Source organism: Echiichthys vipera, assembly GCF_963691815.1.
Source record: "Echiichthys vipera genome assembly, chromosome: 2".
In the NCBI taxonomy this organism is placed as follows: domain Eukaryota; kingdom Metazoa; phylum Chordata; class Actinopteri; order Perciformes; family Trachinidae; genus Echiichthys; species Echiichthys vipera.
The window spans coordinates 23421157-23438674 of NC_139827.1; the positions used below are offsets into that span (position 1 = coordinate 23421157).

Sequence of the window (17518 nt, forward strand, 5' to 3'; positions counted from 1 at the left end):
GATCTGTGCACGGATTATGGATTGAATTTCCAACCTGTGGTCTTTTACTGCATGCTCCATACCTCTCTCTCTCTCTCTCTCTCTCTCTCCCATTTACACACACACACACACACACACACACACACACACACACACACACACACACACACACACACACACACACACACACACACACACACACACACACACACACACACACACACACACACACACACACACACGCAGGGCAGTTGCTAGGAATTCTGGGCCCCCTGAAAGAATATCGGTGTGGGCCCCTCTACCCTATTCCTTGCCACCTTCAATTGTATTGTTTTTCAGTTTTCTGCTGTGGGGTCAAACTCAGATGAAGCAGGCACTGCTGATTCTGGAGCAGCAGAGGATAAAGGTTTATTGTTAAATTATATATATTGTATACAACAATGGTGGGCGTCATTAGCTCAGTCCGTTGGGACTTGGCTTGGGAACCAGAAGGTGATTGGTTCAAGTCCTGATATGGATAAAATATTTTAAACCATTCAAAAGTCAGTGTAAACTGTCCAAAATTCTAAATAGTCTTTTTTTTACTTTGTTGTTGTCAAAAAAACAGAACAACAACGACAAATCTTTGAACAATTAACTTTTTTTGTATTTAGACTATTCAAATGTCCCACTAATGACACATTTTACAAGACCACATTGAACACATCATGAAAACGTAACTGACCTTCGTCAGATGCTCATAATTACTGAGTAGAAATTGAATGGGTCATAATACAATTGAATGCAGCCTCTGAATGGGCGCTTACTGGAGCACTGTCCGACAGTGTTATGTGCGAAACACACAGTCACGGTGGTAGCCCCTAAATTAGTAACGTTCAGTTATAGCTACTCTAGGAACCGTCGCTCTACAATGACCTGGCGATTTTTTTTTAATGAACTGGCGACCTGTCCAGAGGGGGGCCCGATGACAGCTAGCGTAGGCTCCAGCCTGCGCCCCGTCAAAGGTAATATTAAAGACATTAAATGAATGAACAAGCAGGCTAATTGTTTAAGCCGCCCTCGGTAGTTTACTCTCACCATTCTTAAAAAAAAAGGTTTTGATGTCTTGGGCCCCTGCTCTGCTGTTCCTACACCTGACCTCTTTCTCAACTCTTTTCTGGTGTCCAGACTTGTGTTTTTTGGGGGGCATACTGACTCTGCTGCAGTTAGCTTCTCTACCGGCTAGCACTTAATTCCGATGAGGAAGAACCCCGGGAAGAAAGAGCCGCGGTGTGGACCAAACCATTTTCTAAGAAGGGGCCAGGGGGGTTATTGAATAGAATAAACATATATATAGAGTATTGTACAACTTGTGGCTTTGTTTTAATTCGGATTCATTCGTATGAATATATATTAGTTCAGTGCATAATCATTTTGTCATAGAGGCTACTGGAGCAGTGTGTGGGCCCTGGCTGGCTGTGGGCCCTCAGAATTGTCATCACCTTTCCCCCCTATACGACGGCGCTGCACACACACACACACACACACACACACACACACACACACACACACACACACAACACCGTACTGCAGCTGGGCGACAGCCTGTGTGTCAACAAACACTTTCAAAGCGCCTCAAATCTTTCCGGTGGAGTGTTTTCTTTCATGTTACCTGCACATAAGTTGATGTTGTGGATAAAACTCATATACATACTTAATAAAAACTAAAATCTGCACTTCTGAAATACATTTTTTTCTTGCAATTGTCTTTGTTGGTATCAGATTATTTATAACATAATGTTGATGAGGGGCCCCGTGTGAATTCTTGCCCAGGGCCCCAACAGACTCTAAAATCACCTCTGCTTCTAGTTCAATGGGGAAATCTTGTGTTTATGCCTATGCTATTATTAGACAACTTTACATATTCAAATGTTACATACAAATCACGTAGGCTACATACTCTAGGCTAGTTTTAATGTGATGATGCTAACAATTTACAAACGAACTGCTGTAAAAGTGTGCTCGTATGTTATTATCCAATATCATAACTGGTGCCATTTTGTCATATTTTTGATACACTGTGCTGTCAAAAGTCGTTTTGAATGCAGTTGTTTTACTTGTATTCCTCAATTCTAGCCTACACAGCTTTACTTGTGAATTCACCGCCATTTAGTCTACGATACGTGGAATTCTGAATGTTACTCATGAGACGAACAATTGATTTTTTCCACATATAAGCAGACATTTACAATGAAGTCACGCAGACATGACTTGTTGCTCCCCGGGCTGTTGAATCACGGCGCAGGGAGCAGAGCCGCGGTGACGCAGCACTTTATGAGTCGTACCCTGCGCTGCTCCAGCTTCAGTCCTGTACGTGCTTCCGCGCATCACGTAGCGACTTCTGACTTGTGACAGTTCATCTGAGCTGCTGCGGCTCGACTAAAAAAGTTCACTCCACTGGTACAACTTTGGACCTGCGTCTGAGTAGGAGCATTTTTCCCTGCTGCTTTCTGTCATTATTTCTTTGCAGAGCAGGACTGAATTTCTCAGACAGGTAAGCCTCCTCTCACCAAACCATAATGTTATGTATTGTGGTAGAATGTAACTAAGTATATTTACCCTAGTATTCAAGTATAATTCTCATATACTTGTACTTTATTTAGGTTGGCTTATTTACATGTTATGCTACTTTATACTTTATACTTTATACTACACTACTCCACTATATTTTGGGAGCAACTATTGTACTTTTTACTTCACTGCATTTTTTTTTTATAGCTTTAGTTTCTAGATTCTCAGATTCAGATTATTAATCCAAAATATAAACAAACAATAGATTATGATGTAGTATTAATATGATTCATTAGTGACACCAACACTAATTATTATCCAATAATGTAATATATATGGTTCTGAATTGGCCCATTCTGTAAAAAATTATTTCTTCTATTTTTGGTACTTTAAGTGTATTTTTATATCTAATAATAATGACTTAAGTAAAATATCTGGTTCTGCTTTCACTACTGACAGATGATGAGTGGTGCCACATGGTGCTTTGGTTTGTTTGGGACTGTCAGACTGCTCTCCCTCCCCTGGCTCTGCAGCCTGTTGGCAGGGCTAGGGCTCTGCATGGTCTGGAGGGGCTCCTGGAAGTTCATACATGTAGCTCTACGCACCATCAAAAGAGACTTAATGTAAGTGAGTTTGTGGGAATGTGCATGTTTTATGTGTTTCTCTTATTATTTGACACGTTATCTTTCATGCTGTCTACTCTTACTTTCTCTCATCTCTCCTTTTTTCTGCTCCCTACTATATAAAAAGGTGTCTGGCCGTTATCCTGCGAGTGAGGTTTTCCATGTACCGTAATCTGCGAAATAGAAGCACCATCCCTGAGCTGTTTTCCCAGACGGTGACACGGCACCCAGACAAACCTGCTTTGATCTACGAGGCTACAGGAGAGGTGAGGCAGCTTCACCAGTGTCAGTGCCTCTCATATCAAACAGAATACTGTCACTCATGTTGTTGTCAAAACGTTCTGCATTTCCATATTCATTTTATTCCAGGTTTGGAGCTTCAGGGAGCTGCAAGAGCGGTGCCATGCTGTGGCTCACTGGGCACTGGCACAGGGATGGACTGAGGGAGATGTGGTGGCCTTGTACATGGAAAGCCAGCCTTTAGTGGTGGCTCTGTGGTTGGGTCTGGCTATGATTGGTGTGGAGGCTGCACTCATCAACCACAACCTTCGACAGCACTCGCTACTGCACTGTGTCGGCGTGTCTGGTGCTCGGGCAATGGTGTTTGGGACAGAGATGAGAAAAGGTAAGAATATGGGGTATGTTGATACAGCTGAGACGCTAGAGGTATTGGCTCGCAGACACAGCAGACAAAGATTTACAGCCACATTTGTAACAAGTGACTTTTGATCTCTTGGTGTCCCAGCGCTGTCAGAGGTGAGCGGCTCTCTGCAGCCCCACATGGTTTTCTTCAGCAGTGGTGAGCAGGACGATGAAGAGAAGCTCGGTAGCCTCCAGGTCCAGAGGCTGGACGCCCTGCTGGACCGCTCGCCTAAACACCCACCACGCTACACACTCAGGAAGGACTTCAACAGTGAGTGTTTGTGCATGGGGGTGCTTGTATGACTGTGGTTGAACTTATGTTACAAATTACAAAGTGTTGATTGCAACACCTTGTTTTCCTTAGCAAGTCTTTGCCTGCTAGAGTGAACTGCTCGCTGCCAGATTTTACTCGCTCTGCTCTTCTTTAATTCACTTAAATACACACGACTGTCAAAAAAGTCATCAACTCCAGAAATACTGAAGGTCGTACAACATTTGAGTGCATTTTAAAGGATGGTTTGGTTTTTTACTGGTGTAGTACTTTTGAATTTCTCTCACTTTTGAGTGATTAGGTGACGTATTTGTGCATTCACTTTTCTCTCATGCATTTCCTTATGGGTATTGTTTTTAACTTTGTTATCACATTACATTCCTAAGTTAATACTCTTCAAGTCTTTGCGTGTACAGCCTGTCAGACACGGAGAGGATATGGAAGGAGAGACACAAACATGTTAAGGAATGATGGGGGGAGTCCGGGTGCATACCACACACGTGAAAAACTGGCACATAAATAAAAGACAAAGTTTGTATTGAACATTCCCCCCCCAAAGAGAAAAAAACATCTCATTACTCTTTTCGTGTCATCTCCCCCCCTCCCCCCCCCCCCCCCCCCCTCTCTCTCTCTCTCTCCACACAGGCAGACTTTTCTACATCTACACTTCTGGTACAACAGGAATGCCGAAAGCAGCTGTGGTGGTGCACAGTCGGTTAGTTTATCTGTGATAAACATCTGAACTGATAATGTTACATTTTTAAAAGGAACTAAAATTGAAAGAAAATTTTTAGACGGCACTTGCACCAGCAAGTTGTAGGAAATGCTGCGGGACAACTGTTCCCACAGACATTTGACTAATTGTTACAACAACGTATCTCATTCGTAACATAACTCATATACACCCTGAGGTCAGGAAAATGTTGCAACCTATGAAGGATCATTAAAATCCCATCACAAGAAGATGGGATCACATTTTGACATCCGAATCAACAGTCTGCAATGTTTCAATTGAAATAAGGACCATAAGTATTTCTGCTCAGTGTCTTCTGATGAGCTGAAGTCTGGAGATGATGCATGCAAGTCACTTTATCCCATCTTTCTTATCAGGTATTATCGCATTGCTGCCTTTGGTTTTCACTCCTTTGGATTGTGTCATGACGACATTGTCTACAGCTGCCTACCCCTTTATCATTCTGCAGGTAGGCCTCACTCAATTTACCCTCTCCCTGCCATAATATGTTTTTAATACAATTATATTATATTGTTGTGTCTTTTTAAAATGCTAAATTTAAAGAATGTTGTCATGGAGGAAGATCATACTAGAAGAAAGTGTCATCATCCCACAGGAAAGGTTTCATTGTATTATATTATCACAATATTACACCTTCTAATTATACCACAATGCTTTAATGATCATATTCATAATGACTTTACAGTTCAGAAGATGCTGTACTAATGCTGCCGTTAATGAAAACATCATCACACACATCACCATTAACACTTTTGTATCCGTCTGATTCTCCAGCAAATTCTAACTATTCATTTCTGAATGAATCATACCAGGAACTGTAGTTTTCAAGCTGTTGTACTGTTTATTTATGTCGTTTGGTTTATGATATTATTGATTTGAAATAACCATGTCTTATGTGATGTATTTTGCTTCTATTGACTGAGATTAATGTTACATCTGGCTAGTACACAGACAGTTGACTTGTGATATTAAGGGCTCTATTTAAACTATATATAGCACATAGGTCGAAAGTGCGTGGCACAAGTGAATGTATGGTGTTATATTCTTATATCCTTTACCTTATTCTGGTGGTAAAGTATGATACAAGGGGCAACAGGGTTGTATGTAGTCTCTTAATAGGTGTGTTTTGGGCGTAACATGAATTAAACCAATCATATTCCTGTTAATTGCCACGTACCGTATGCCTGCAGCGGGCGCATTGCTATTTATATGGTGGATTTTGTAAATTGAGAACTTTGTTGTTCCTGCTTAGAAAAACTGATCTGCTTGGACCCTGTGAGCCACTTTGAAGACAAAAGTCTTTCTTTGTGTGTATGGTCTGTATGTGTCCATGCATGTGAAAATATGAATGTTTACAGGTACCATCATGGGTGTTGGCCAGTGTTTGCTCTTTGGTCTGACTGTTGTAGTCAGAAGGAAATTCTCAGCCAGTCGCTTCTGGGATGACTGTGTCAAACACAAGTGCACTGTGAGTAGACAACGAGGAGTGTCCAGCTGCAGGCCAGTTGTCCAACTGATTCCCTACCCTGTAAATTCCCATCTTGGGATCAATAAATTATATATATCTAAAACTAACTGACCTCTTTTTTTTGTCTAGGTAATCCAATATATAGGTGAGATTTGTCGTTACCTGTTGGCCCAGCCAGTCCGTCCATCTGAGTCACATCATCTGGTGCGTGTTGCCATCGGTAACGGCCTCCGTCCTTCCGTGTGGGAAGAGTTTGTCCAAAGATTCAGAATCCGACGAGTTGGGGAATTTTATGGCGCCACAGAGTGCAACTGTAGCCTGCTCAACATTGACGGAAAGGTATGCGTTGTTTTCAAGGTCCAATAATGCGATGCTAAATAAACACTGACTGTCACAAAGACAGGAGCTAAAATGGAGCGTTTCAGACAGAGGGTGAATACAGTTATATTCAGGCAGACAATATGAGAAAAATAATGTGTTTTTTGAATATTAAAGCAGGTAAACATGTTGTAGTAGAAACTCAAAATACTATGAAAAAAAGTATGAACTTATATTTTGAGGACCTTTAAATGACCTCAGGTCAGAGTGACCAATTTTCCAGACTGCATCCAAGTCTCATGTTCATGTCTTAACATGTCCAGGTAGGAGCGTGTGGTTTCAACAGTCGCATCCTGCCCAGCTTTTACCCCATCAGGCTGGTCAGAGTGCAGGAAGAGAACGGAGAGTTGCTTAGGGACTCACAAGGACTCTGTGTACCATGTCTGCCTGGTGAGAACACACACACACACACACACACACACACACACACACACACACACACACACACACACACACACACACACACACACACAGCAACAACTGTATGAATGTTACAACTGTATCAAAAAGTTCTCTTCTTCCATCTCTCTCGGTCTCTGCAGGTGAGCTGGGCATGTTAGTGGGACACATCAACCACACTGATCCACTCAGGAGATTTGACGGCTACGCTGATAAAGATTCCACCAATCACAAAATAGCTCACAATGTCTTCAAGATGGGGGACACTGCGTATGTCTCAGGTGTGTTTCATTGTGCCTCTTTGGAATACAGTCAGAGTAATGATGATGGACTGTCTGCTTTCATACACCACAGTCTGAAAACACATAAGACAGCTGGATTGGATACTTTAAATAGAAATGTGATTCTGAGTGATTCACTTTCTGTAATGACCGCCTGGAAACCTGTCCGTTGTGCTTCCCACCTTCCCCTCAGTACATGCTGGGATATGTTCCAGCTCACTATGAGCGAAAAAAACAACAACAAATGATGATTAATAGAGATGCAGCACTTTGATTAACCCTTGAAATGAACTGGCTACCCCACAAACACAAAGCAGAAATAGCAAGTTCAATAAAAGGGCACACTGAGGGTCTTACACAGTATGGTCATAGGAAACTAAAGCCATTACAGTCCACACAGACACTGCCACATTTACAAACATCACAGTGGCTCATCATCATATCAAATCAGTTTAAAAATATTTCTGGTGAGTCAACATCACCATCACTTTACCTTTGTCTGTACGATCCCCTCCAGGGATGTTGATGATGACAATGATGTAATTATTTGTCTGTCTTCCTCTGTTTGTCTGTCTGTCTCTCAGGGGACATGCTGGTGATGGATGAATATGGCTACATATATTTCAGAGACCGTAGCGGCGACACCTTTCGTTGGCGAGGGGAGAACGTTTCCACCACAGAGGTGGAGGGAGTCCTCAGCCGCCTGCTTGGACACACTGTTGTAGCTGTCTATGGAGTATATGTACCAGGTAGGGACTTGGGTGATTACTGAAAGGAGCCTAATGGGCACAGGTCCAGGGGCCTGAAGTCTCAGCCCCCACATCCATGGAAAAATTTCACTCAAAGACATATCAAATAAAAAAATGGAATAAATTGTATCCAGATCAGATAGTTAGAAGAATTAGAGCTTTTTAGGTGCATACTGTAGATAGATATGCACACACACACACACACACACACACACACACACACACACACACACACACACACAGTTACATTAATGAAAGATAAAAGATTAAGTGCTTAATGTAGGTGTTACATCCTGTAGTCTTCTGTTCATCACTTCACTTGTCTGTCTGTGTGCAGGTGTGGAGGGGAAGGCTGGTATGGCAGCAATAGCTCACACAGGAGGCCTGTTTGACCTTGATGCGTTCTTGATCGCTGTAAAGAAAGCCCTGCCTTCCTACGCATGCCCCGTCTTCCTGCGACTCATGCCATCTGTTGACACTACAGGTGAGACATTGATGCAAGGGCATGCAAACCCACGCACACACACACACGCACACGCATACATTCAAAAAGTCACCCTCTTTTGTCCTCAGGTACATTCAAAATCCAGAAGACACGGCTGCAGAGGGAAGGATACAAGCCACAAGACTCGAGAGAAAAGATTTACTTTCTAAACAGCTGTGCTGTGCGTTACGAGCCTGTCACTGAAGAACTATATAATGCCATCATGGAGGGGAGTGTACGTCTATGAGAAAGGAGGAGGTTGAGAAGGTATAGACTGATGAAGTATGTTTACTTCAAAGGGGAAATAGAGAATGAAAACACAGGGATGTATTTTTAGGGACAGATACATGAGTAGATATGATTGTTTTTTATGATTGTGTTTTTATTGTTTGCAATTAAATTAATGCTTTTTTTAAAAAAAAAGAAAATTTAATACAATTTTTCTTACATTGCATTTGAACAGAAGTCAATATGTGGTGTTTTACATCAATCATCTAAAAACAACAGCAAAAATGGACAAATGGAGCTAACACCTCAATTTAGAGTAAAACTCATTCATTATATATATATATATATATATATATATATATATATATATATATATATAGCCCTATATATATATATATATATATATGAATTAAATTCCTCAGAAATAAGATCCAATCTTAATCTTTAATCATCATTAATTCTTAATGTTAAGTATTTAAAACCAAACTAAGAGTCTACATCTATGCTAGTAGCTGCATTTAGGCCCAGTGGGGCTTTGCGCTAAATGCTAACGCTATCATGCTAACATGCTAAAAAAGAAAGGATCAGGATTTATCCTCTAGGGACCATGAATGTCCATAAGCAATTCATGGCAATCCAGCTCATAATTATTTCAGTACAAATTGACTGATATTGCCATAGAGCCATGCTTCTAGCACTAGGCTGTTAAAAACGAAGCATTACACTTGTGTGAGTGTTAAGGGCCATGACATTTATAATTCACTATGGCTGTGGGCTGTTTTTATTTAACATGCGAATGATATGCTCAACATGATTCATCTGGATATATTTGTGACTGTAGATTCATTGCTGATGATGTTTAGGGCTCTGTTCAGTGAAACATGGTAGGTTACACTGAACCTGGGCTTGCTGCGCTGTTTTTTGGCAGCAGATTTGTTGTCTTTTGTCGTTTCTTTTCCAGCAGGTTTTATTTCAATGAAATGGTCGTTTGAGGTGTATCTCTGAGGTTTGGTTTTCTTGTCCTCTCTCTCACAACAAATTGTCACATTTTTATCTTCAGTCAGACGTCTGTGCATCTTTATGTTACTGTTGGTCAATGCAGCATTCATGTCACTTTTCATCACCTGATTCTCCTCAGTGATAGTTGAGTCCTCCCCAGGGACACAATCTGACTCCACACTGATCTTTACTCTCTGTGCCAACACAGCCAAGTGCCCACACAAAGATACACTCTCAAAGTATGGGTACACCTTTTCAGTAAAGCGATGTCTAAATGTGAAAAGATGCGTTTCAGTATCAGCGTCCATGAAATCCAACGTCCCTTCATCCCAGTCCAGCCTCACATGGACCCTGCTGAGGTGGTGTGAGTTTAGGGTCTGAGAGGGAGTGGTCAAAGCTTGGTACTCGCCTTCTCGCAGGCTGATACACCATAATCCTCCCTCCGGACAGGCCTCAAACTCTGCTTTTCTGGACACTGACTGAGCAGCCACACCAACTGTCCAATTGTTGGTGCTGCCAACCTGTTGAAATCAATAATGAAAAATATTAGACAAACAGGGTGGATGAAAACTGCATCTCAACGTCTGTGTATACTGGATTCTTGAGGCTGACACCCAATATTTGAGTGTAAACGAAATCAGAATATAGGATATTTGTGTTCAGATAAACACATAGCCTAAGGGCGCACTTACACTGTCCATCCGTACCGTGCCCCGTGCTTTAGGTTACTTGTCCCCCCCTCCCTCTCCATCCGCGGCCCAGGCCCGTTTGTACTCCCACTACCTGGGCCTCGCGCGACTGCTTCTTGCCTGCCTATACGTCATCACGCCGTAACATGTCACACGTCACACGCATTGATTGACGTCATCGCAATGCGTCGCTTTGTTTACAAAGGCGCGCTGTCTTTTGGCCACATAATGAAAAACAGCGCAGAAAACATGGTTTTGGCTTTGTGGTTTTTCTGACCAAATCTGCAGTAAACACTCCACCTCCGCATCACACCAACGTGAACCTTTCGGCGCCATTGTTTTAAATGTCCGGGCATGGTCCATCCTTCTTTTTTCTGTCTATGTCCAGGCGCACATAAAATGGCGTCAAAACCGCCGTAGGCCTCGTGCTTGTGCTCATGCTCGTACACGTGTGCACGCTCGTGCTCGTATATTTGCAAACGTGCTTTACAAAAGGCCACCTCTCCCAAGTGGCGAGAGTTGTGCCTAGGCGCAGTACGGTTGCACTCACACTGGTCAAACGAACTAGACTTTAGCCGTGAAACGTGCTTGGGTACGGTACGGATGGACAGTGTGAGTGCGTCCTAACTAAACTGTTTTTATTGAACTGTGACAAATAAGACTCGACATTTAATTCTACTTTTCATCGCTGACAGTGTGTAATGAATACATTATTCCAAACTAAAAACATACTACAAATTTATAAATACTGTGAAAGTATCAAAACACTCAATCAACAGAGAAATGCACACAGCCCGTATTCAGAAACTTCCTTTTAAGTGAAATTCTGGTGTAAAATCATCCCAGGGTCATCAAGAAAGCCATCGAGACAATCTTTTTGTGTATGAACTATTAATGTAGATCGCTAACACTTGGCTAACACTTGGCTAACACGGATAAGCTTGGGGTGGCGAGTTGGATGCATTAAAACGTCTTTTTTAACCACTAATTATGTTTCAAATAACAGCAAACCTCTGCAGTAGCATGATAAGAGTCCTAACACATTAACCGAAGCACCAACATCTTCTATTGTTTACTGATAATCCCAATTTGAAGTGAGACGTGAGTTGTGTCATCCAATCCACACCTCCACACAGACATTTATGTCTCAGTCGTCTGTCAGCACCAGCTCCTGGAGATCTGAGTGAACAGCTGGCTACCTGACTTCAATAGGGTGACTCACAGCAGAAATGCACTGAATCAAAATAGTTTCATGTCGGCTCCATGGCAAGAAATCAATAGTGTTGTTATGCACTGATTTTCCTAGTCCATCCTAGCGAGTGAGGGAAATCTGCCTGCTGTGACACAGACACACTCACAAGCAGGCTGGAAGCTGATCAATCACTGTTGGCTAGATAGAGTTAATAAGTTCAAAACACAGATGTTTGTGTGATTTAAACAGCTGTCTATGCAGGTTAGGATTCTGTGAAAAAAATGCTCTCTAAATGGAATAACCAAATTACTATTTCTTTTCTTTTCATAGTTATAAGCTATAATCCTACATATTGGGACATGTCAGAGTAGAATGCTTGAACTTTACTCTATCTCTGCGTCTTTGTTACATAGTGACTAGTTGACTACTATTATGAAAAACTGGTAAACTAGTAACAATCAGTAGTCATGAAACCCCTAGTAGAAAGTGCATCACTGTCATTCCCTGGCTGCAATGACGTAAAGAGTGCAAGTGAGCATAATATGGGACCTTCAAACTTGAATCAAAGAAAGTGACCAATACATCAAAATCATTTTGCTAAGCTTATATTATTCAATAATTATAGCTCATTGTTATACTGCTCAGGCTCTGAAAGTAAATACCTCTATATCCCAACAGTGCGCTCCTGAGTCAAAGCCCTCTCTCGCCAGTATGCAGGAATAAGGGTGGAAACGTTCAGGGTTTGCTGGGACTGAGGCAGCATCTTCCAGACTCTGTTCCAGCCCCTGTGAGGGTCCACGAATTATATGGACGCTGTTCAACCCAGGAGACACTCTTAAACACTGGCCAGCTGTTCTGGGGTCCAGGGTCACTGGAGCTGAAAGATACAAAGGGTCAGAGAGTAATGAAGGAGGGAGCAGGGAGGGAGGGGACAGGAAGTATGTGCACGCATAGAGACGGACTGTATGGAGCGTTGTGTTTCATCTTCTCCCACACGGCATATTGGAGGTTACCCAGGTGTTTGGCTACATCTATAAGAGGCCTGCAAACCTTTGGGGACTCGCTGCGCCAGGTCCTGGTACTGCAGTAAATAAACATAAACATGCAGACAGTTATACAGTTTAATTTGCATTTACTTGTGTATGAAAATACCCAGAAATGCCACATACCTATTCATTGTGTCTTGGTAGTGCTGTAAAAAATGAGTTTGTATGGTTACTGTTTATACCTGTTCCCATTTATTGACTAATTATGTAAAATTTGATTGATGTTACCTCTAAAAATGCAACCCCATCTCCACCCGCAGCTAGCTCCTCTTCAACCAGTTGGATCTTGTCTTCCAGAGATTTTATCACCTGATTTATTGTGACTATCTGTTCTTCTGCCTCTCTCTTGTTCTCCTTCTGTTCCACATTGAGCATGTGTAGCCTGGAAGCTTCCTCCTCTCTCAAAAACTGGTGAAGACCCTCAAATTCCTTTTTCAGGTGCTCCTCTGCGAGTTTGGCCTCAGCCTCGGAAGGATAGAAAAAGCAAGGAACATGAGACGAAAGAAGTGGAGGTCCTAAAACAGTGATCCAATCATAAATATAGCAATGCATCCCAACCTTTCTTATTATTTTATTTAGTCGCAGTTCTACCTGGTTATGTCTGGATACATGTTCACAGATCTGTGTGACTCTTTGAAAGTTAATCATTTTCTTCTTCAGTCCATTTTGTGATGTTCGGAGCTCCTCCTTGTGGACAAAAAGGAGAGTCAATGCTCCATTAGTATCTGTTGCAACTATCACAGGTAAGCCAGAGGTGATAGTAAGTACATTTACTTGAGTACAATTACTTGAGTAAAGTACACTTATTTGGCTACAGTTATTAGTTACTTTGCAGATTAAGGTTTTATGCACAAAATGTATGATGAGTTTATAAAAGAAGACATTTATAGATTAAACAGTATATATAATTAACTCCATCTTTCAAAAATAAAACATTAAAGATCCCATATTTTAAAAAGTGAGAAACGTCGGAAACTGTGCCTTTAAACGAGATGTCAAGACTTCTGTACCGCTTTGATGACACAACTACATTTGTAAAGAGTGCAGTTAGTCAGTCCCCAGCTGCAATGAAATACTGACCAATCAGAGCGTTACAGACAGAGAGTGAATACAGGTATATTTTCAGACAGACAGGATGAGACAACTTATGTGTTTCTTGAACATTATAGCATGTTAACATGTTCTAGTAGAAACCCAAAACAAATCAAGTACAAATATGAACATGAAAATGACCTTTAAAATGTTGCTAACATATGATTATGAACAGGTCACAGAATATTGATGCGTTGCCATTCTGTACAATGAGTACTTTTACTGACAAAAATTAGAAATTAATGTTAATAAATTCATGTACTTAATAAATAATTGTAGGCTTTGGTTCCCTGCTGGTTTTCCATCATATTTATATCGGTATGACCATGCAAAATGTATTAAATGTTATTGTCTGTGGTATTGAAAAGGCTTAAATTGAACTTGAACACCTCAGAAATGATGTGATGTCACCAAACTCCACTAAACAGATAACAGGGTAGCCTATATCATCCGGGGGGTAAAAATCAAGCAATATAAGTGACAACACTGTTGTGGGCGATCTAAAAAAAATTGATGATGATTATTCAAATATATGATCACATTCAAATTTCAGTGATCGAACTACCAAACAGTGTAATAAGTAGATAAGACTTTATCTACTCCAAAACATTAAAATGCTGCTTATTATCAGTTATCACTAATATATATATATATATATATATATATATATATATATATATATATATATATATTTATATATATATATATATATATATACGTATATTCCTGTTAACACTGACTAAACAGGAATTTAACATAACCCAGCAATTCCTCTGGTTATTATTAGCATTTTGGTGTGTATATATAAATATATGTATGTGTATGTGTGTGTGGTGTGTGTGTGTGTGTGTGTGTGTGTGTGTGTGTGTGTGTGTGTGTGTGTGTGTGTGTGTGTGTGTGTGTGTGTGTGTGTGTGTGTGTGTGTGTGTGTGCATAGGTCAAAATTGCATGTCTGATGAGACCTAAAAAGGCATTTGTGACACACTGATAGCAACAATAATTACCAGCTTAGTTTTCAGCGCTGTGCCTCTTAAAAACTCACTCTAAATTCTGCCTGTGTAAACTAATCTTGGATTCACAGGCGGCATCTGTTTGGACAGGAAAATAAATATTTACTGGAGATAAAAAAAAAAAAATGCCTGACTGCCTCCTTGTTGAAATATCCACTTGCTGGGGCCACAGGAAGATACGGTAATGAAAACAGTCATGAGGGGGCATCCTTAGTCTCAGCAAAAAATCTGTTTCAAATCTGTGCCGTTAAGCGCTTGGCTGTTATTTGTGCAACTGTTTTGTTTGGCTTTGTGGCAGCAGGGCAGCTGTAACTGGAAAACCAGCATTCAAGCACTCTTGTTGGCAATCATCTGCCCTGCTGAAGTGTCCTTGAGGAAAACAATGAATTCCTGCCAGCTGCTCTGTATTCAATCCTTCAGCATGAGGCTGTTTTGCTTTCAGCGGCGAAATAAGGAGGCCATTTTCAGGCTTTTCACTTCAGTGGCTCCATCAAAGTGGCTGCAGATAAATCCCAGGGTTCAGAAGATGATTCATGTGACAGGAGAGAATCAGAAACATATTCCTCTACACAAAAATATTCTTATTTGCCCTGACTCCTCTCCAATAATGTAGCTTTCTTTGAAAATGACAGACATTGAGGCCTCTAAACATATTAAAAGGGGACATATGAAACTTTCTACGTTCATCCTTATATTTTGGGTTGTTCCTAGAACATGTTGACATGCTTTGGTGCTTAAAAAACAAATTGTTGTTTATTGTTTATTGTTTGTTTATTTATATGTAAATTCTACCCTTTGGTCCTGTTCAAGAACATGATCTTTGACCTTGTCGTACCAACTAGGTGTCTTTTCCAGGGACTTGACCAGTGTCCTCTCAATGGCGACAGAGCTAGGCTGCTTAAACGGCCTTGGCCCAGCTGGAGCTGCTGCGCCAGGCTACTGTGATGTGTGACCGCCTGTGAGTGTGAGTGATCGTGACGGGGGGAGAAGCTCCGCAGCTGCCGCTGCTTTTTGGGGAAAGAAACCGCAGAGTTACAGAACAAAGTCGCCAAATACAACACTAGTCGTTTTTAACAAAGACAAAGTCGCTGGGGATTGGTAAATTCTCCGGATCATTTCAGAACAACGAAATGAAAAACTTGGAAAATGCTCTGCTGGATGTTTATTCTTCAAGATCGCTGAGTCGCTTATTTAGCTGTCAATCAAAAAAGGATTCCGCCTCAGACAGCTCCTCCAATCATCATGCAGAAGCCGAGCGTCGTGGCGCTGTGGGGATGAATGAGAAGGAAGTGGCCCCGGTTACCTGTGATAAGTAGCTGATTCTGAACAAAAGATAAAGACTTTCTAGCACGTATTTAGTCAATGAAATGTACACACAGCAGTACATATTTCACCAGTTCTTTTTTTGTTTTGGTGACATTTTAGGGGAAGCTGAGCTTCTCTTGCAGTCTTAGAGCAATCACCACTGCTGTATTCCCTCTAACTTCAAATCTTCCATTTTAGCGTTTGTTTCTGTAAGCCCCCCTCCTGAAAATGCCCAGCCTGCTCTGATTGGTCAGTGTTTCTGTAACTGCAGTGTCCCTGCACCGTCATTGCAGCTGGGGAATAACTGTAACAGCACTGTAGCTGCACTTTACCTATATAAAGTATAGTTGTGACATCACAACCATAGTGCCGAAGGCTCGATAAAGAGCACAGTTTCTGAATACAGGCTGTGTGCATTTCTCTGTAGATTGAGTGTTTTGATTATTTCACGGTACTTATATAGCACCTCGACATGCTTTATAATAAATAAAGACGTGGAAATCTCACTCTTTACAATACAGGACCTTCAAATTAGTCAATTTGAGGTGAGAATATCATTTGAACTGCTAATGACTCATGAACCAATAAACTTATGACGGTGGGTCACTTGAAGAAGTTGCTTGGTTTTATGGAGACACAAGGAAAAAAGTTTAGGGATAAGTGTTAAAGTAAAAAAATATTTAAAGATAAAAAAATAGATTTAAAGATGGAAATAAACAGTTATGCATTCACATTAATTTATTATTCTCTTATTTTACTTTTCTGCTGTAAAGTCATACTTCCCTCAATGGCTCAAATAACTAATCAGTTGAATCGATGCTTTCAGTGCAGTAAAAATGTTGTAGTCCCAGAGCCTGATACCTGATTCCTACCTTGCAGTCAGTTGCGGCCTCAGTCAGAGGGTAAACCCTGTGTCCTGCGTGGCTCACAGCTGCACATTGTTCACATAAAGGCTTCAAGTCATCCAAACAGAACAGAGACAGGCTCTCTTCGTGTTCCTCACACCACTCTGGAGAGTCAACGGACCAGGGTGTCGAGGCGAGGCCTTCTGCCTCTGCTCGGTGAAGGGAAACGGGGAGGAACGGTTGGCAGCTCATGGAGAGGTCGGTGGTGGTGGTCAGACTGAAGCAGTGGGTTTGCGTGGAACAGATGAAAAGTGGGAAACATGGGAGGGCATAAGAAAGAGGAGGAGCAGTGTTTATGTGTATTGGCATCAGTGTTTTATGTGCGGTTACCAAACACCAGTCTTGATTCATGGAGAGGCACTGAAGTTACTTACAGTAGATCTGCTTACACGCTCCGTCTCAAACTTGAAGCTACGCCAGCGTGCCTACACCACATGTAGCCATGCATCACTCTGTAGTGTGTCAGTTTTACTT

The 17518-nt window shown here is 41.4% G+C and overlaps 2 protein-coding genes across 3 annotated transcripts; one reads left to right on the forward strand and one right to left on the reverse strand.

The window, feature by feature from the left end:
- Window positions 1-2377: 2377 nt before the first annotated feature.
- Window positions 2378-9091, forward strand: LOC310964400 (long-chain fatty acid transport protein 1-like). Its single transcript, XM_083937518.1, has 14 exons — window positions 2378-2512; window positions 2989-3152; window positions 3280-3418; window positions 3522-3777; window positions 3898-4065; window positions 4711-4780; window positions 5176-5267; window positions 6178-6287; window positions 6417-6626; window positions 6929-7055; window positions 7208-7345; window positions 7930-8094; window positions 8432-8578; window positions 8668-9091. Exons 2-14 carry the CDS (start codon window positions 2989-2991, stop codon window positions 8823-8825), a joined length of 1944 nt encoding a protein of 647 aa, XP_083793644.1. The 5' UTR covers window positions 2378-2512; the 3' UTR covers window positions 8826-9091.
- Window positions 9092-9304: 213 nt separating this feature from the next.
- Window positions 9305-17247, reverse strand: LOC310957269 (E3 ubiquitin-protein ligase TRIM35-like). Of its 2 annotated transcripts, none has more exons than XM_083927760.1 (7): window positions 17012-17247; window positions 13324-13419; window positions 12961-13197; window positions 12856-12878; window positions 12649-12767; window positions 12349-12563; window positions 9305-10326 (listed from the first exon to the last, which is right to left on the reverse strand). In XM_083927760.1, exons 1-7 carry the CDS (start codon window positions 17234-17236, stop codon window positions 9622-9624), a joined length of 1620 nt encoding a protein of 539 aa, XP_083783886.1. In that variant the 5' UTR covers window positions 17237-17247; the 3' UTR covers window positions 9305-9621. The 2 variants fall into 2 exon arrangements, with proteins under 2 accessions (XP_083783886.1, XP_083783887.1); XM_083927761.1 differs by lacking the exon at window positions 17012-17247 and adding an exon at window positions 14829-15329.
- Between the last annotated feature and the right edge of the window lie 271 nt (window positions 17248-17518).

Bases quoted from the DNA above. Each gene is read 5' to 3' on its own strand.
- LOC310964400 (XM_083937518.1), top strand. From the start codon at position 2,989: ATGATGAGTGGTGCCACATGGTGCTTTGGTTTGTTTGGGACTGTCAGA. The intron at 3,778-3,897 runs GTAAGAATATGG...TTGGTGTCCCAG, and splicing joins TGGGACAGAGATGAGAAAAG to CGCTGTCAGAGGTGAGCGGC. The intron at 8,095-8,431 runs GTAGGGACTTGG...GTCTGTGTGCAG, and splicing joins CTATGGAGTATATGTACCAG to GTGTGGAGGGGAAGGCTGGT.
- LOC310957269 (XM_083927760.1), bottom strand. From the start codon at position 17,236: ATGAGCTGCCAACCGTTCCTCCCCGTTTCCCTTCACCGAGCAGAGGCA. The intron at 13,198-13,323 runs GTAGAACTGCGA...TATCCTTCCGAG, and splicing joins ATGTATCCAGACATAACCAG to GCTGAGGCCAAACTCGCAGA. The intron at 12,879-12,960 runs GTAACATCAATC...CATTTTTTACAG, and splicing joins ATGGGGTTGCATTTTTAGAG to CACTACCAAGACACAATGAA.